The 20,225-nt window shown below is 40.0% G+C and overlaps 1 protein-coding gene across 3 annotated transcripts in view; it reads left to right on the top strand.

The window, feature by feature from the left end:
* Window positions 1-20,225, top strand: part of UST (uronyl 2-sulfotransferase) — a 189,259-nt gene that overhangs the window by 79,593 nt on the left and 89,441 nt on the right. For all 3 annotated transcript variants that reach the window (XM_021390489.1, XM_021390491.1, XM_021390492.1), the window contains 2 exons: window positions 6,353-6,508; window positions 15,275-15,354. In XM_021390489.1, the coding sequence (XP_021246164.1) occupies window positions 6,353-6,508; window positions 15,275-15,354 (236 nt within the window). The remainder of the gene's footprint in view (window positions 1-6,352; window positions 6,509-15,274; window positions 15,355-20,225) is intronic.

Raw genomic sequence — 20,225 nt, forward strand, 5'->3', positions numbered from 1 at the left:
TAACTCTTTCACATTTCAGCCATGCTTTCTACTGGAATATATTTGTATAGTAATTCTTTGTTGTAGTTGCTTTAAATGTGAGTGACAATAAAGTGATTTCTCTTTGGAATGGGACTTTTTTTTTTTTGTCTTCTTTGGAGTGTGCTCTCTCTTATTGGCCTCAGTGTTTGTCTTTAAGTAGTCTGTGTCAAGCTTGTTAAAAACTTCACTGAAAAAAAGAGGCATCAGATGAATCTAAGATCTCAAAGCATGTAACTGCAGTATACAATCTGCCTTCCTGAAACCCGCAATATGAGAATGAGTGTTCACTAGGAACAGTAGAAGGTAATGTAAAAATTAAATCAATGGTGGTTAATAAATTCTAGAATTTCTTTCTGGAGGTACTGGAAGAGGAGGAGGAGAGAAATCAGAGAGAAATGGACTGCTGACACGGTTGGGATTGTATGCTCTCCCTAATGAGCATCTTCCACCTCTCATGAGCCAAATGGACCATTGCTTTGACCCAGTAAACCATTTTTGAAGTCTTTTAAATTATAAGAATGATATAAAAATTATAAGAATAATATTTCTTCCTGCCTGTCTGGGCAGGAAGAAAGTGAAGGGGTTGCAGAGCGAAGATTTGATATTGCATAGAGATATGTGACATCAGCAAGTGTTTGTTTTTGTGATCTTATAACTTTTGTCTGTGTTGATTGGCCACATTCACATGGCAGATGTGGAGCGCTATCTGACCCCAAATTAGTATCTGCTCAGAAAGGAGAAACCATTTCTGATATCAGCCTCTGGCCCATCTTATATGTAAGCACATAGTTACCTGCATAATTTGTGGAAGTAACGGACTCCTTTCTGGGAATGTGTATCTCTAACATGAGTTATTTATCTGAGGAAATACTTCCTGGGCTGGAAAATGTTTGATGAATTAGCAATTAGTGTTTGGCCCTGTAAAAGTGGAATTATTAGGGCCTTTGGGTGGATCCCTAAACTGTTGACACAGTGAGTAATTATCCAGCCTATGCAAAGATTCACCTAGAAACAGAGCCTACATTGAAAGTAGGAGCCTGGATTTTTGTCACACTGGCTGAGAAATGGCTCAGCTTCTCAAACTTGTGGACCTCTTTGTCAGTTGTCATCCTTATTGCAAAATGAATTTGCATTAAACATGATTTTTCTTCCTCTGGATTTAATTCAGAATGAGTCTTGTCATCTTCTTTAACAGTGAACCAAAAGGGAAAAGAAAATGACAAGTAAATCGTTGCACATCTTTTCAAACCCTTGGAAAGAGCTGTTGTAATTATACTGTGGATTTTACTTTTTCATAGCTGTAAGTACTAATTCACATAACTCCAGAATGAATTATGTATTTGAATTGTTTATACTACCTCTGGGCTTTGATGCATTGCTCAATAAAGTCACTCTGTAATTGTTTTGAAGTTGTGCATTGTTACATGAGTATCACATTGCCAGAGCACCACCTCAAGAAGTAGTTAGTCTATATGATACATACTCTCATTGTAAAATGAATTGTAATCCAATTAGGAGTTCGTAAATCTCAAATTGCTGTTTTCCATTTTGTTTCTGCTAGTATAATAGGAGCCTTCTTTTCAAATGTCTCCTCTGCCATGATTTCTTATGTTGTTTGATTCTTGTTGTGTGCTTTGTGAGTGGGAAAACAAAAGTTCCTGTTTTTAAAAGGTTTTCAACGTCTTGCATTTCTAGATCTGCTTGATTCAAGCAGGTTTCCGGAAGAAGTATTTCTTCTTCTAAGAAATTACTTAGGCACTTTCTAAATTGCTGAAAGTAGATAAGCACTGTCCAGAGAGAATTGGTCACATTAAACAAATACTTGCTTAAGTACCAAAAATCTCTCTGCTGCATGGCTTTGTTTATCAGGTATACTTTCTGGTGCATTTAGGTGTTAAAGCGGAATAGTGACGTAAATAAAACCTTAGCAAAGTTTCAGCAATGAATCATTAAAGCTAGCTGCATTCAGCAGCACTACAAGTGAAGATTTGATTACAGTTAATGATCGTGTTCTTCTAAAGTGGTCTTAGAGCTGTAGCATTTATCTTGAATCTTGTCTGATTTTACCAAAGTGCATTCAGATGTTTTCTCAATCAGGGCATTGATATATTGGCCTCCTTTAAGCTAAGCAGTTGCCTGGAAATAATGGCCCCTTATTTCAGTTTTCTCTGTCTGTAGTGAGTATTTGTTTATGGTTTCTTAGTGGGGGGTTGTCATAGTTATTGTCTGTGTACAGAACAGAACTGCTCTACCTAAGAAAGGTAAGAACTGGCCAAACTTAGAATCACTTGTTGGTTTTAGCTGGCAAGTTGTTTGTATGTAGAACAGAAACTTTACAAAGACCAGATTTGATTTTATTTTGATCGTTTTAAGCATGATATTAATATGATTCAGCCAAACGATATTGGCTAATCATATCAGGGATTTAATTTGAACTTAAATTTAATCTGCGTGCAGTAAAATTCCACTTGAAATGAGTCAAGTATCAGGTAGAAAATTTTTGCTCTCTGTATTGCAAAGTGCAACTCTGCTATGAAAATCAAAGCAGTTAATAAATGCGAAGTATTGTTTAACGTTTCCATGGTCTTACAAATTCTTACAAAATCAAATGTTAGCTACTGCTGTACAATGCAGATACTAAATTCATCACTTTTAGAGTTCTGAAGTCATTAAGGATGGGATTTTGAATTTCATAGAAAGGAAGGCTTCGGTAGGAAAGATTGATGAAGGGGGTGGGTTTCTCATAGAAAACTTTTAAATAAATGTTGCAAAAAGTGAAGACTTTGTGTGTTCTGTGGGTTTTATATGATCCCAGGGAGGCCCATGTTCACTACTGAATCAGCAGATGAGTTGTCCTGGAGAAATCTCAACCAAACAGCAACTGCCAAATACTTATCCCTTCCCCAGCTAATTTGAGGAATAGTAGCTTTTGTGGTTATGTTGCAGTGAAGGATATCCTAAACATTGCTAATGGTAGCAATAGTAATGTTCCTTTGGTAATTGGGTGTAATGTTGACAGAAAAATGCAGTATGTTCCCATTCATTATAAGGGTATCTCTCTTTCTCCTTTTATTTTTTGCTCTCGTTTGCAGTTCTCTTTGAAAGTAATCTTAAGGATTGCCTGAGGAATCATTTTACTTCTATGATGATCTATTAGCTGTACAAATATCATGAGACTACCAGACATGCAGAACCAGGGCACAGGCCCTGTATATGGAAACATTTTTTGCAGCCTTCTTAATAGAAATACAAGCTTTCCCTTTGTGAGTGGCATACATGCACTGCTGAAGGTGAAACCGTGAGGTCCTGACAATGTTAGCCAATTTAAAAGGCTTGAAAACAGATGCTTCTTCATCTACAGCATTTGATACTGCTGCTTTTTGTTGTACCAAATATTCAGCTAATGTGATAATGTGACTTCAGTATACCTTTTGCTGAAAAAATAGCCCATGGAAATTGTCCAGGAACAAAACAAAGCTGCATCCAGCTTCCTTTAGAACAGTGAATTACAGCTTGCACTTTCTGGTTTTCTGGTTTCCCAGTTTTATCGTATGAGCTTCTGAACCAGTCTGCAAATATTAAATATGACATAGAATAGTTCTTTCCTTGTAGTGATCCCGATCAATAGAATTGTTCTATGTGTTTGTTCTTTGTGTTTGGTTTTTTTTTTTGGTTGGTTGGTTGGTTTTATTAAGGCACGGTGCATGTAGCAGTGGTACTCTGACTTCTGGTGCTTTAGAAATATATACTGGAGTGACGAAATATTCTGCTCTTAGAAGATAAATAACAAACATAAGTTTTATTCATCTTACAAAGTAGACAGGACAGTCTTTTCTATATGCTGCAGGAATGGCTATGCAAAGTGGATGCCTACAGTATTTCTCATCATTTTGCTTTGGTATCTAGCTTAAGTTGAGGAAATTCTCAAGTATCAGGCAGCACTAGCATTTGGGCAGTAACTACTACAATGAAATGCATTGTACTGTGTTTCAGGTAAGGGACTGGCATCCCAAGGAGAAATAGTCGGCTAGTATATGCAGGGTCAGTGCTTCACCAGTCTTGTCTTTACTACCAGTAAGGATCAACTGAAACTTAGGAGCTACAAGGATTTTTTAATGGAATAGCTAAAATTACCATGCAGTACATAATGGATAGGAAACAATGACCCTGTCTCAACATACCAAAGAAATCAAAACTGCTGAATGAACAGAAAACTATTCCTGCCAGATCATGCCTGCAGAGGACGCCTTATTTTCCTGTCGTAAAACTTGTAGCGCACCTAGGTTAGTGACAGAGATCTGTAGGGGACATGGAGAGAGCACAGCGAGGACAGAAGAGGAGTGTCATTGGTGTGCTGTGGGCACCATATCTGGCATGACTGAATACAAACAAATGACTAAGGCTCTAGTAGCAAAACAATGAATAATTCTGCATGAAAAATGCCTAAACTGTGATAGGATGTACAGTATTTACAAGATGAGTCTATCAATCATGACATTGGTTTTCTTGACTCAAAGGCAAGACACTTTCCACTTTTTCCAGAAGTGGAAAACAGCTGGTGCAAGTGTATGGAAGCAGGCTTAATGAACTTCAGTTTGTAAGCTGGCAGCTAATAACAGGTATTTCTGAATATTCATTTGGAGACGAATCAACAGGCTATTGATTTCTGCTGGCTGTCAGAAAGGTAATAGCTAAGAGGAGACTTCTATCCATGGAGCAGAGACAGGTACTCCTCGATCTGTGTCAGATCTCAGTTTGGCAAGCCTGTAGGTAGCTGTATTCGAGACAGTAATTCTGAGTTTTGGTACAATTTTATGTTAGGTGCAGACAGACACGTAGCCATAATTCATCAGTGGACTTAGTATAATGAAGGACATTGTGATGTTTGTATCCTGTTGTTTTTTACATCCACAAATCACAATAACACTTTCACCTCTCAGTTATCCTTTTCTTTCTTCCTTGAAAGTTGTTACTGTAGAGCCGTTACCTTTCCTCAGATAATTTGGGGTTCAAGCTAGACAGCTTCATGTGTTGTTGATCTGTTATTCCTGTGATTGCTCTGAACTGAATTTCAGTACACCTGGTAATAAAACTCCTTGATTAAAATGCTGAACTGAATAATGTTAGTCAAACATGCAAAGCACCATCAGTGTCATGTTGCTTTGTTTATTTTTGAAGCACTTCTCATCTAGAATTCTTAAGGTGTCTAAAAACATTTTGTTAGCTATTATTAAAAGCTCTGATAGTTGTGCCTCACAAAAATACTAGTACAATCACACAAGTACCCCACTTGCAACCTTGGCCTCTCTGTCTTTGCCTCATAGGCAGTAATAGGTATCATACAATAACTGTTGCTAAAGTATGGTAGGAATTTTGGAGGAATAACTGAGAGAAGAAATGTTAAACTTTTCTACCCTCTCTTTTGTGCTTTTGGAGCCCAAAATAAACTTATCTACAGCTTCAGAGAGATGATATTTGTAAAGAATGCTGGGGCCTGCAGCAGATGCATGAGGAGTGCCAGGCCTAGGATCACAGCTGCCTATTATGTCAAATTATTCAGATAAATCTTGGCATAGTTTTAGCCTAAGTCAACTAACAGTCTCCCAAACAGGGAGGAGAGCGTGCTGCAACAGTGACTTGGGCTGGGGACTACTGCCAGCAGACAGGTAAGATGTGGCCAGTCTGGTTTGACATTGAGTGAAGATCACCTGTGTGACCAGAGTTTGCCATTTGTCCTGCAGGCCCAGCAGTGACCACTGGTATTGTTTGTTGAACAAGTACATGCCTCTTCAGTGTCAGATTTCTTCTCTAGGACTTTGGAAGATTCTTGTTTATATTTTAGATTGAAACAGTTGATTAATTTCAGCTCTCTCCAGTTGGTTGCTGCTTTTCTATTTTTTTTCTTTTAAGCTGAAGTTTTGCAACTCAAGCATTCCTCTTTCATTAGGTCAGCTTCACTTGGAGCTGCCGAACTGCAGTGCTAGTTCACTGCTGTTCTTTGTATGGAGGTAGTCAGTATGCTTAAGCTCATCACCATCTTCACTGGAAGTCATCAGCAGTGGTTTAGTGTTCCTTGAGTAGCTTCTGATCTGCACTGTAACTGTAAACTGTGTCACAAGGGGAAATTCTGTTTGTCATCTCCTGAATTATGTGCTTTTTATTCTGAAGAGCTTATAGCTTGCTGCTGGAAATGAATGCTTCTGATGTGGGCAGAATCCTAGAAATTCTCTTCTACGTATCTGTTGGCTTACAGGCAAAATATTCTCTGACTGAGATACAAAGAAGCAAAAATACCAATATACTGACTCCATATTTTTCAATCTTTACTTAGGTACTTCCTTTCCCCAGCCAGGTGGTCTACAACAGAGTTGGAAAGTGTGGGAGTAGAACTGTGGTTTTGCTTTTGAGAATTTTATCAGAGAAACATGGATTCAACCTGGTAACATCTGACATTCATAACAAAACAAGACTGACCAAAAATGAACAGGTAAGCTACTCCTGCTCAACTTAGAGCCTGTTCTCTTATTGTGTTTGTGAAGCTGAGAAACTAAGGCGTATACAAGCAGAAATCATACTGAAAAGATGTGTTACTTCTTTGACCTCAGTAATGTGCCAGAAATCCACATCCTTGAAGTGGCTTCAGTTAACAAGAGAAATGAATGGTAGAGCCAAGAGCAACATGATGTGGAGGGTTACAAGAAAAACTAGCTTCCAGTGAGCCAGCTCTTGAATGTACTCAACATAGCAGTTAGCCCAGCGTCAGTTCAGAGATGTAAGAAGGGTTATTACAAGTGAAGTTAGGTGCTAACAGGTTCTGGGACCTGTATTAATGTATCTGCAGGGCACAGCCATTTGTCACATAGATGTGCCAGCATATGCAGAGCTAGCTTGGGTCTCTTTAAGCAAAGTACAAATAAGTAAAAGCCAACAGTTTCCTATCCTCTTTTAATAATCACTTGCTTCAAAAAATTCTTAACCAGGACCATGCTAAACCATGTTGCTGTAGTCACATCCTTGATCCTATCTCAGCCTCTCACTCATCTGCCTTTTTCACATTATTGTACAACATAAAGCAAATATGAATGAAACCTCTCTACCTGGATAACCCTTTTTTATATTCCCTTAAACTCATGTTCCCTTAAAACTATAGAGGACATTATTTTTGCAGTTTTGAGACCAAAAGATTTAGTTATTTAAATTCATTTGTATCTAGGGAAACCATGTGCTCACAAGTGTCAATGCCATCAATAGGTATTGATGCAAGTAACTCAAAAAAACTCGGTTTCCAAAGTGTACTGATTAATTCATAAGCAGTACACATGGCTTTTTCACGTTGCCCACAGCTGTTCTTTTGATCTGCTGATTCAGGTAAATGCTGCAGCAGATGCCTGCGTCACTCCTAAGATTAGCAAACCACAAGAGGATGTATGCAGTGATCAAAATACAGACATGGGCCTTTTTATGAGCATAAGTTTCAGTGTTTGTTGTTTTGGATCTAACAGTTTGTTCCAATTTAAAATTTGGGAGCAGATGTTGCTACTGCAGTTCCCAAGTTCCCTTCTTCCAGTGTAGCCATCGAGATCCCACAGACAGTAGTTCACCTACACTTTCAGGGCACTTGTGTTTGAGGGACTGGCAATCCAGGGCTGCCACACCAGCCAAAAGGCTGTGGAGTGGGCCAGGGTCACCCCTGCTACCCTGCTCAGCCCCACTCATTGACTGATGGCAGAGGCAGAGCCTGGGGCTGCAGCTGCCACAGCATCTTCGTGTGCTTTTGGACTGCTGCTAGCACCACACTGTCAGCAATGTGCAGCCTGGGGAGTTTGCAGAATGGTCCCATTGGGTCAGAGGGCAAACTACCTTGTGTTATTCTTTCTTCTTTTAACTATTTCTGCTTAACTGCTGGGTATGGAATAGGGGATTTTTATTGGCACAATTGTTTTTGTGTTTTGAGTTGCCGGGTTCTGTTTTCATTCATTATTGATTAGAAGATGTGTCATAAAATCTAAAAACCTCTGAGGTAGCAGCAGCCACAATCTTTAACCTTCATAATCTGCTGCATTTCTATGGTAGGCAGAAACATGTTAAACACAGTGAGAGATCACGTGTAATCAGTCTTCCCTGCTTTGATCTGAAGCATCAGGATTCCAAAGAAACCCAGACTGAATTTTAATGCAACATGATAGAGGATAAACAACTGCATTGTGTTTTTGCACTCCAGAAGCTGTTAGGTTACCATATGGCAAATATCCAGGAGCACAGATAGTGGAGTACATATTGCTACAAAGCTGACAATTTATTATGCTCTGCAGTAACTTGAGTCTCTTTATTTTAATTTATGGCTTATTTACATAGTTTCAGTAGGTTCAGAATTTAATGAGTACTTTTGCTGGAAAGCACAGGTTACATGCCAGAAGACATTAACTTTTCTCTTGTTTAAGGTATTTTCAGTTTTATTCTTTTTTTTTTGTGAGTGGAGTATGAAGAACAAAATATTTCATTGAATAGAATCATAGAATGATCTGAATTGGAAGGCACCTTTAAAGGGCATCTTGTCCAACTGCTGTGCAATGAACAGGGACATCTACAACTAGATAAGGTTTCTCAGAGCCCTGTGCAGCCTGACTGTGTATGTCTCCAAGGATGGAGCATCTGTGCAACTTGCTCTAGCTCTTCACTGCTCTTATCATAAAAAAACCTTCACCTTATATCCAGTCTAAATCTCCCCTCTTTTAGTTTGAAACCATTTCCTCTAGTCCTACCACAACAGATACTGCTAAAGAGTCTGTTCCCTTCTTTCTTATAGTTCCCCTTTAGATACTGACAGGCCTCTCTCAGGTCTCCCCATGGCCTTCTCCTCTCCAGGCTGAACAGCCCCAGCTCACAGCCTGTCTTCATAGGGGAGGTGTTCCATGTCTTGGATCATTTTTGTGGCCCTGCTGTGGGTGTGCTCTAGCAGGTCCGTGTCTCTCCTGTACTGAGGACTGCACATCTGGATACAGTACTCCAGATGAGGTCTCGCCTGCGCAGAGTAGAGTGGCAGGATCACCTCCCTTGTCCTGCTGGCCACACTTCTTTTAATGCAGCCCAGGATACAGTTGGCTTTCTGGGCTGCAAAGGCACACTGTTGGTTCATTTCCAGCTTACCATCCACCAGTACTCTCAAGTCCTTTTCAGCAGGGCTGTGCTCCATTCTTCAGTCCTCCAGCTTGTACTGATAGTGGAGATTGCCACAACCCAGGTACAAGACCTTGCACTTGGCTTTGTTGAAACTCATGAGGTTCTTCTCAAGCCTGTCTGGGTCTCTCTGGATGGCATCCTATCCCTCAGGTGTGTCAGCCACACCACACAGTTTGGTGTCATCCACAAACTTCCTGAGAATACACTCAATCCCACTGTTGAGGTCATTGATGAAGATGTTGAAGAGCATTTCCCCAGTACTGACCCCTGAGGGATGCCATTTGTCTCTGATTTCCATCTAGACGTTGATGGCCACTACTCTCTGGGTATGATCTAGCAACCAGTTTCAGGCGAGCAGTGTGCCCTGGTGGCCAAGAAGACCAATGGGATCCTGGGGTACATTAAAAGGAGCGTGGCCAGCAGGTCAGTGGAGGTGATCCTCCCCCTCTCCTCTGCCTTGGTCAGGCCTTACCTGCAGTACTGTATCCAGTTCTGGGCTCCCCGGTACAAAAAAAAGACAGGGATCTCCTGGAGAGAGTCCAGCACAGGGCCACAAAGATGATAAAGGGCCTGGAGGATCTTCCCTGTGAGGAGAGGCTGAGCAACCTGAGTCTGTTCAGCCTTGAGAAAAGAAGACTGAGAGGTGATCTTATTAATGTTTATAAATATATTAAGTGTGGGAGTCAAAGGGATGAGGCCAACCTCTTCTCAGTGGTCTGTGGTGATAGGACAAGGGGAAATGACCGTAAACTTGAGCATAGGAAGTTCTGCACCAATATACAAAGGAACTTCTTATGGTTAGAGTGATGGAGCACTGGAACAGGCTGCTCAGGAAGGTTGTGGATTGTCCTTCTCTGGAGATACTCAAAACCTGCCTGGACGCTTACCTGCGCAGCCTGCTGTAGGGAGCCTGCATTGCAGAGGGGTTGGACTCAATGATCTCTAGAGGTCCATTCCAACCCCTACAATTCTGTGATTCTTGTCCATTGAACAATCCACTCATCAAGTCCATATCTTTCCAATTTGGAGAGGAGGATGTTATGGGAGACTGTATCAAAGGCCTTACTGAAGTCCAGATGACATCAGTGGCTCTTTCCTTGTCCATTGATGCAGTGTCACCATCATAAAAGGCTACTAGGTTTGTCAAGCAGGATTTGCCCTTGGTGAAGCCGTGGTGGTGGTTCTGTGTCACCTCCTCCTCTTTTATGTGCCTTAGCACAGCTTCCAGGAGGATCTGTTCCGTGACCTTCCCTAGCACAGAAGTGAGGCTGACAGGTTGGTAGTTGCCTACATTGTCCTTTATACCCTTCTTAGAAATCAGTGTGGCATTGCCTTTTTTCCCATTACCAGGGACTTCACCTGACTGCCATGACTTTACAAATATCATTGAGAGTGAGTGGCTTGTTTGACTGCATCAGCCAGTTTCCTCGGGAATCTGGGGTGCATCTCATCAAGACCCATAGTCTCATGGATATTCAGGTTCCTCAGGTGGTTTCAAACCTGATTGTCACTTTCAGTGGGATGGACAGTGGTTCCTCAGTCCCTAACTTCCAACCCATCGACTCGAGCAGGCTGTGAGAAGCAGTTGCCAGTGAAGACTGAGGCAAAAAAGTTGTTGAATACCACAGCCTTCTCCTTGTCCATTGTTACCAACCTGCCTGTATTTTTCTCTGAGAATGGTGGAAGGGTACATGTGTTCTTGGAGTTTCTCCCATCTTTAATGTGGTGTAAGAGGCAACTGAGAGTATGAATGGTCTCAGGTTCCAGGCATTGGAATGAGAGAAAAGAGGGCTGGGCTGGGCTGTAGGCTCACAGCACAAGCATGGGCTACTTGTTCGAGATGTTATTACTGTCTTCCTCCTGTCATTTGTCTATCCTGTGTTTGGTTAGAGCTCTGGTCCAGCCAAGATTTCTCTGTAAATATTTAGTTTGTGCAGTCTGCTCTTGTTAAATAGAGTTAAGCATGTAGGTATTCCTAATGACTATGGAGATTTTACGTCTGCCTGCCAGCAGTTAGAAGTGCAGCCATTGAACATCTATGGGCATAAGGGAGTGGCTTCTGAGAAAAGATTAGTTAATTTTTGCCTTGCCATTTGCTGTAATGTTTTCAATTAACAATTGGAAGCTTCCAATTACAGAACTTGTGCGTAGTATTTATGTATACAAAGACAACCTAATTGATGTGGCTTTAAAGTGAAGGATGTAGCAATGGAAAATGAATTCTTCCCTTTCTCTAACTACGCCTGTCCCCAGTTTTTGGATTCAGAGAAGGAAAAATTAGTATGTTTATAGATATGCAAATACTGATACATGTGGGAGTAACCAATCATTTGTCCTCACGTCTTTTCCCTCTGCTACACATGCTTTGGACAGGCAGCCAGCTTTATTCGTAATTCAAGTTTAACACACTAAAAACCCATTGCTAATTTTTCTTGAGTGCTTTTAAAGCTAGAAAATTGGTCCTAGCAGCCTGGGGAGTTTAATAAATTTTTGAAATGATTCCAAATCTCTGAGAGTTGAAAATGAAGATCAGGTCTCATTCCTGTGAGCTCTGGATTGTTTATGGAAGTGAAGTAATATCAAGATGAAAGTGATAAACCAAGTACCTGTGGATTCTTGTGCCTCCTGGATCCAACATGCCTTCAGGAGAGCCAGTAACCTGTATAGAAGAAGGTAAATAACTCAGAAGAGACACAGATACAGGTAATCTTTCATCCTATTTGCATTAGTTAGTAGAAACCATAGTGTCATCCATCTGACCTGACTTGGAAAATCACGTACCCCATCATCTTTATACATTTTGACCTTAGATTCTCTCCCAGTGAAACGCCACAGCTTGAGAGAGTAGGAATGTTTTGTCTGTTCTCCAGGCAATATTATGATCTGATTATTTCTTTTTGTTCCCAGTTGAATTTAACTATTACAAATCTGAACTAAATAGAACTGCTCTGAGCAGGCCAAGGGTGGAGGATAGATGTTTATGGAGAAGGGAGAGATGATATCCTGTCTTGCAAGGCTGAGTTGAGTTTTGATGTGAGCAATGCTGTGTCTGGAACAAAGGCATCCTCCATCTTTCTTTCCTTTTGGGGAGGACTTCTTGTGATCTCTCTCCAAGTCATTTCATTGTGCCATCTGCTGGATTGTTATTTGCAATGCACCAACAACGGAATATACATAACACTGCTGATGCTGAGCATGATGACTTGATTCTGTATGGCCAGCTCAGATCCTAAAATGATAGTGTGGGACAGTAGTCCAAGGGAAAACTTCTTCTCCTGGGAGTATGGCCTCTTGGTTTTCTTGTTCAAGCGGGCTTTAGAATTAAAAATGGTTTGCAATTTGTAGAGTTGCCTCTGTTTGAAGATCTGGTCTTGTTTAAAGGTCCTGTTGAAAGCTCAATGCAGAAATTGAGTTATAGAGAAAAAAAATAGAATGAAAACTTAAGCAAGGAGTCACAGTGGTAGAAAGATGTTATGCTAGGGACCAAAACAGCATTGAGGGTGGTTTAAGACCATCTGCTAGATGGTACTTCTGTCTACCCTCTTTCTTTGTGGCCGTTTCATTCAAAAGTACTTGCTTTCTGAAGATCTCATCCGCTACTCATTCTCTCCATGGGCCGTCCTCTACACCAGTCTTCTTGTAGAAGAGAAAGACTAGAAGCCCTACTCCTCTGGGAGACACTGGAAGATTTTTTTATTTCTTTTTGCATCACCTTAAAAAGAGAGCTGATTCCTACGCATTTCTGAGCAGTACATTTGGCTCATTAAGCTGAAATCAGTTCAGCCCACGTGGGATCAGAGAGAGAGGAGCCCTGAGGAAATATGGCCACAATTTGCATGTGGCCGTGAGCCATTACAGTTATTTATTTTTCCCTCCTGACATCTGTGTGTTGTATCTTTTGAGCCTTACTTACCCTTTTGGCAGGGTTTTTAAAAGAATGTTTGTGCTTGTTTGTTCATATGCACATTGTAGCTTTATCCACATCTGCGTACAAGTCCTGTTGAACATTAAGTGTCTAAATATGAAGGTACTTCAAATCAAAACAAAATTCTGCATCTGCTTTAGAGTAAGTTATTATTATAGCACAAGAGATTGAGTTTGGTAGCAAGAGGAAAAAAAAAGCTAGGCGGCCAGATGCTGTTCAGCATCTTTGCAGAGTGCCTTTGCTCTTGATGCAGAAGTCCTCTGCTAGTCCAACAGCAGACTGACCCAAGCCTGCTGCATGAGGTGAAGCACAGTAAGAAGTGCTGCATTATTGCAATGGGAATCAGAGCAGTGCTGGCCAGTTGGTATCTGCCACAGGGTGAGGCAAGGGAGGCTCCAGTGGTACTTTGTAACACTCGCATGTACTCCTCCAAACTCGTTTATCTGTTGTTACTGTTTTAAAGTGACTCATGCATTTAAACTCAATGTAATTACTTCTTACATTTCTAATCATAGAATCCTTAGAGTTGGAAGGGACCTTTAAAGGTCATCCAGTCCAACTCCCCTGCAATGAACACGTAATAATCTTTACATCTCTGTATTTATGCTATAATGATGATTCTTTGTTTATTCTAAGATGGAATTACAGTGGTGACCATAGTGAGTTGAGTTTTTATCCCCTATGAATATCTTCACTCTGCCTTTCATTCATATAAATAGAATAACAGATAAAGTGCCCATACATCATAAAGCTTCATGCAGTTTTGAGAGTTTCAATTCTCCTGTAACTTGGCTGGATAAAAACAAATACACACAAAAAAAGAAATTAAGTGAGACATCTGATATCCAGCCTCTAGAGTATCTCCTCTGTTTCGTCTGGAAGCAAGGTAGACAAATACAAGTTTTTGGCAGAGAGAGTTATGAGTCCTAACTAAATGTCAGCTGATTTGGTTTGCTAGGAGAGTCCTTGTCTTCTGAGGACATTAACAAGAAAAACTAAATGCAATCATTATTAGAAGGTGTCCTGGGCTTTGTAAGTGGGGGCTAGGCAAGTTCTGCTTTTTAGCTTGCTGAATTTCTTGTAAAATGGATTTTCATTGTACTGGCAGAGCTTTGTGAAGACTTGTTTGTACTTGGGTTGAACAGTCCGGAGACTGAATATGCCCAACTAAAGCCTATTCCCTTCTTGCTGTATTATTTATTTATTTCTTAATCATGCGCTTTCTCTTTGTTTTCTTGTTTCTCTTTCCTATTCATACTCTCATCTCTTTTGGTGGTCACCTCTTGCTTTTGTTCCATTTCTTGAGGTTTTCAGCCTTTCTCGGACATAAAGCTTGGTATACTCAAACTCATTTGACAGGGAAAGGCCCATCCTAAGATGAATGAGCAACTTGCTTCAGTGCTTGTTGTACACATAAGTGTATACAATTGTTGAAGGCAGAGGAAGGTAGAGAAGAGCATATTTGTGTACACTTTTTTTACCTGGTTCCTGGAATTAAATGTCTGTGTCTTGTCTTGTCTGAAAGACAGAGACAGGATGTGTATCCTAGGGAAAAATAAAATGGAGAATGCAAGGTGGATAAGAAGCAACAAAGTGTAACACATAATGTAAAAACCGTGGCAAAATGTCAGAATATCAAAACAGAAATATGAAAAATAAATAAAATAATGATTGATGTCTCTTAGAGGTAGCTCAATATTTATATGGTCTGGACATTATTTTCTGCCATGCTCTTCTGTCCCAAGTTGGGGGCAGCTCCCACTTTCTGTTACATTTTCAGATATTTTTCATTTTGACATTCTATCTGATAGAGCCAGTGTCTTCAGAAGGCAGCTGCCACTTGCAAAGCTCTGATGCAGAATTTAGAATTTTCCTTTAGTTTATGCTTTTCTTTAAATTGATATCCACTTTTGGAATTACATTAGCTTCATGATGGCATGATAATGTTTGCATCTTTAACCTTTTTGCTTAGGTGTGAAATAGTAGTAGTGCTATCTTGATAACAATGTTCAGGAGGGATAGTGGAGAAAGAGTGCCTGAGTAATGCTGACTTGAAAATTAAATCACTGTATGTTGTTTGATAGTTATATCTGTCTCCAAATATGCCTTGCAATAACATGGAAAAATTGATTTGTTAATTCTTTTTAGATGGAATTGATTAAAAACATAAGCACTGCTGAGCAGCCCTATTTATTCACTAGACACGTTCATTTCCTCAACTTCTCAAGGTAAGGCTTTTTTTTTTCATTTAAAAATATTTTTCATTGGTTGTAACACCTAGAATATTTCCCCTTCTTTTTAAATTATAAACAATACAGTAGACCTTTTCTCCTTTCTGGCAGTGAAAGTTCAAGTCAAAGTGCAAGGTTTTGCCCTTGGGCCAGAGGAATCCCAGGCATATACACAGACTGGGAGGAGCAATCCTTGAGAGTAGCCCTGCAGAGAAGGACCTGGGGGTCCTGGTGGATGAAAAACTGAACATGAGCCAGCAGTGTGCTCTTGCAGCTCAGAAAGCAGGTGGTATCCTGGGCTCCATCAGAAGAGGGGTGGCCAGCAGGGAGAGGGAGGTGATTGTCCCTCTCTACTCTGCCCTTGTGAGGCCCCATCTGGAGTACTGCATCCAGGTCTGGGACCCCCGGTACAAGAAAGACAGAGAGCTGTTGGAGAGGGTCCAGAGGAGGGCCACCAAGACGATCAGAGGGCTGGAGCACCTCCTCTACAAAGACAGGCTCAGGGAGCTGGGCATGTTCAGCCTGGAGAAGAGAAGGCTGTGGGGTGACCTCATTGCAGCTTTCCAGCACCTGAAGGGAGCCTACAAACAGGAGGGGAGTGAACTCTTCGGAAGGGTAGATAATGGCAGGACAAGGGGAAATGGTTTTAAGTTGAAGGAGGAAAGATTTAGGTTGGATATCAGGGGGAAGTTCTTAACAGAGAGAGTGGTGAGGTGCTGGAACAAGCTGCCCAGAGAGGTTGTGGATGCCCTGTCCCTGGAGGTGTTCAAGGCCAGGTTGGATGAGGCCCTGGACAGCCTGGTCTAGTATTAGATGTGGAGGTTGGTGGCCCTGCCTGTGGCAGGGGGGTTGGAGCTTGATGATTCTTGAGGTCCCTTCCAACCCAAGACATTCTATGATTCTATGAAAGTTGCATTTAAAGAGTTTTTTTCCTGCTGTCTCCTTGCCACAAAATAGTTACAAACACTATGTTTTTGAAAATCCAGAAAGCTATTGCATGCTTTTACCACCAAGATCACCTTGGTTTGTAACATTTCCAGCCAACAAGCATGAGGTGGCAACTTGGATCTTTAAGGTGTGCATTGGTTTAAAAAGTTTTAAAAGTGGCAGCAGACTTTCTTGAATGTTTCATCTCTTTATAATTAGATGCTAGTCTTTGAATGAAAACTCCACTAAGTTCATTAATTTTGTACCTGGGCTGACTCTTATTTAACCAATTTAGTTTTGTACTGGTAAAACAGTCCTGATTCTACAGGATACAGATGTATAAACCACGCAAATGAATTACACTCTATATCACAAGAGTGTAATCTTTTCTGTAATAAAAAGTAGTAGCTATTTAAAATACACAGTAAGACTCTAGAGATATTTATAGCATAGAATGTGAAGAAAATTGAGTTTGGATGAAACTTCTGAGGAGTTTTTGGAAGGATGTGAATGAGTTGTGCCAGTTAGCATTCAGGATAGAGTTAGCCAGGATACAGAGGTTAAAGCTGACTGCAGATGGTTATTGCCCAGGCTTTAAATTTCATTTTAAAATTATATTCAGGATCTGTGCCATCTGTGCTACTAATTTGGACTCCTGGTGTTTAGATAAAAGGATTTCTGCAGAAGCGTGAATTTTCTAGGGGCCTTCGCAGAAGCTTGCCTAGCTTCCCAGTGTTTTGCTTATGCAGTAATGTTAGTGCATCTGCTTTGAATGTATGGCTTCAGGCATGGGTGGAGAATGTAGTAAGGGAGGTGTTTTTTCAGAAAACACACTATTTTGAGGAATTGAAAGTTCATTTTGCCTGTAACTGACTATGGGCATGATTTATTTGCATGAAAACCTGAAGAATTAAACTGAATTTTGATCTTCTCTGGTTTGATTCTGCAACAATTCTGTTTACGTTATTTTTAAATTATAAAGCTCATTAGAATAGGACTTCACGTGTTTGGAAAATGATCTCTTCTCCCAGCTGAAATGCAGGATCAAACAAGTAACGTGCCTGAGGGTCAAAGGGAAGTTCTTGAATGAAACTTGATTTTTCACAGATGGTACATAACGTTAGATATATGAGAAAAACATGAACATGTTTACCTCTTGCTCCTCCTATTATTCCATTTCCTAGAAATATGATGCATCCTTGTCACGCAGGTAACATGTTTCTTTTGTTGCTTATCCCTGAGATTAAATCTATCTACACTTTTCTTCCAATACAGATTTGTGAAAATATATAGAACTACATGAAATCTATAAAAATATTTGCAACTTCCTTCTGGTTGTTACCTGCAAACTTGAAAAATGTACTTTTCCTTTTATTGAGAGAAGGTTTGTTTTAACTAGTAGCTCTCTGATATGAAGAGACTGATTAGTCTTTTAAAAGAAATGCCATTAAGGTTCATCAACATTGCTTAATTTTAGTTTAGTATTTCCTACTGTTTTCTGATAAATTGAACATTTGTGAGTGTTTTAGTCTAGTTTCAATATTTATTGGTAGTGTTACATCTAATTGTGATATAGGAAGTTGGATATTTTTCTTTGCGCTTTAATTCTAGGATTATTTTTTAAGACTGTCATCCACTAAGGAGCGGACTGTGATGTGCCAATTGTGGAGAAATTTCAAGAATGTGATTTAAATAGGCATTATAAATAGCGTTGTATTGTTAAAGTGTTGTAGTTTGCTTGTGCACTGGTTTGGTTTTTTTGGTTGGTTGTCTGGTTAATTGGGTTATTTTGAAACTGCACCTTTGTAGTCCATCTATAATGGATAGCTGAACTCAGATTACCTGTGGAACACAGTTCTTCCTGTTTGCCCTAACTTTTCTACCATCTCAACGTAAAAGCCAAATGATACCATAAAAATTAAAAGAAGTGACATCAAAGTATCAGTGTGGTGTTTCCTGACTGTCAACTCAACACCTTACACAACAGGTCTTAGTGAGAAGCCAGTACAGTGGAAAGTGAAACAGAATCAAAGAACCACAGAATGACTTGGATTGGAAAGGACCTTAAAGACCATCCAGTTCTAACTCCCCTGCCATGGGTAGGATTGCCAGTGACTAGATCAGGTTGCCCAGGATCCCATTCAACCTGGCCTTGAACGCATAAGGAATGGGGCATACATAACTCCTTTGGGCAAAAAGTACAAGATAACACAGCTTAAAGATTAAAGAAGCCCACTTCACAGGGAAAGGGACAACACTTTCTTCAAGGCATTGTAGCAGAACCATTCTGGGAGATAACAAAGTTTTTAACGGGCAGCCATCCTGAGCATTAGTCCAGCAACCAAACTTGCTTCTTATTTGGTATTTTATACCTTGAAACTAGGGTGTTGTTTGCAGAAAGGGGTGGAGAACACTGTTTTCCTTCTACCTGTGCTTACCAAGCAGATAGATAGGAGGTAAAGGCAAGTTATCTTCACTACTCTTCCAGTAAGCTTCAAGGTCATTCTTTTTTTTTTTTTTTTAAACTCCCTTCAGAATCCATAGGGATTGCTTTAAGCAGTTTAGAGCATATTGTTGGGTATTAGAGAAGAGATAAAACATAAGCAGAGTCCTGCAAAACAGACGTCTGCTTCGCCTCCAGTTTTTGGTGCCTCTCAGCTTCCCAAACAGTAGTAAGAAAAATAAACTTGCTTTTTGTTTAATGTCCCTGATGTGAATAACAGCATTCACAAATCATTTGGATTTTCTTCTTTTGCAACCTGCACCTGTTTATAAACTTGTCAGCACTTAAAGCTCTCTGAATATTCAGAAAAACATCATGTCATTTACTTATACTATTTAGATTGTTTCCAACTGGAGGAAAAAAAATGGCCTATATCGCCTATAACTTCTTTCCAGAAAAAAATCTCCTGTGGAACTGAACTAAGCCTTAGGTCACTGATGAATTTGAGCACATGAATGTTTCAGAGGCAGTTAGTTTTGCTGAATAAAATTCTGAAAATGCAGAAATACAGTGCTTGCCAGGGACATTTTCCTCACTCTTTGAATAATAGTTTAAAGAGCATGTGCTCATTCAACTGCGGTCACTGAATCTTCACTTACTTTCCTGTGTTCTGGTCTTTCTTTAGTTTGGTATTATCTTTCTTCGATTCAAAATAGTGCAAAGAGGCAGACAGAAAGTTTAATCTTAACAGAATACATTAAAACAGAAACATTAACTTTTACTGACATAAATCTAATTGATTGCAGCTTCAAGCAGAAAGATAAAAAAGTATGTATTCTGCTGTTCTCTGACATGAGGGAATTTCCGTGTGGCACTTGTCATAGACCGGTTAAGGAAAACCTTAGTTCACAGGGTTTCACAGCTTGTGTTTCCAGTCTACCCTGTGCAGATAGGGCTAGCTTTAGGAGACATCCCTATGTCCCATCCAGTCTGTTTCAGGACCATTGCTTTGGGGAAGATGGAGCTGTTTATTGAATTCCTTGCATATGATTATTAACTTAAATAACGCAAATGCAAAAGGGAATAATCATGCCCTAAACAGATAGGAAAAATAAGTAAACTGTTGAAAAAAAAAAACAAACCACAAATATTTCTTTGCAGCTCTTGTGTTTACACTCTCTAAAATTCCATTTTCACCAGAATAATCTGGTCCCTTAGGGTGTTTCTAGGAAACTGTTGTTTCCTAGATTCCTTTCTAATCACTATTTACAAGGCTATCACTCTCTGGAAATTGCCCTTATTATTAAGTGTGTTATTCAAGGAAAAAGAAAGAGGGCACAAATGTGACAGGGTTACCCACCTAGTTGGCCAAGGGAAGCCAGTTAATGTAATCTTTTTGAATTTCAGCAAAGCTTTCAACACTGTTTCTCGCAGTATCCTTCTGGATAAAACATCCAGCATACTGCTAGACAAAAACATAATGAGATGGGTGGATGGT

Source organism: Numida meleagris, chromosome 3 (genome assembly GCF_002078875.1).
Source record: "Numida meleagris isolate 19003 breed g44 Domestic line chromosome 3, NumMel1.0, whole genome shotgun sequence".
Classification (NCBI taxonomy): domain Eukaryota; kingdom Metazoa; phylum Chordata; class Aves; order Galliformes; family Numididae; genus Numida; species Numida meleagris.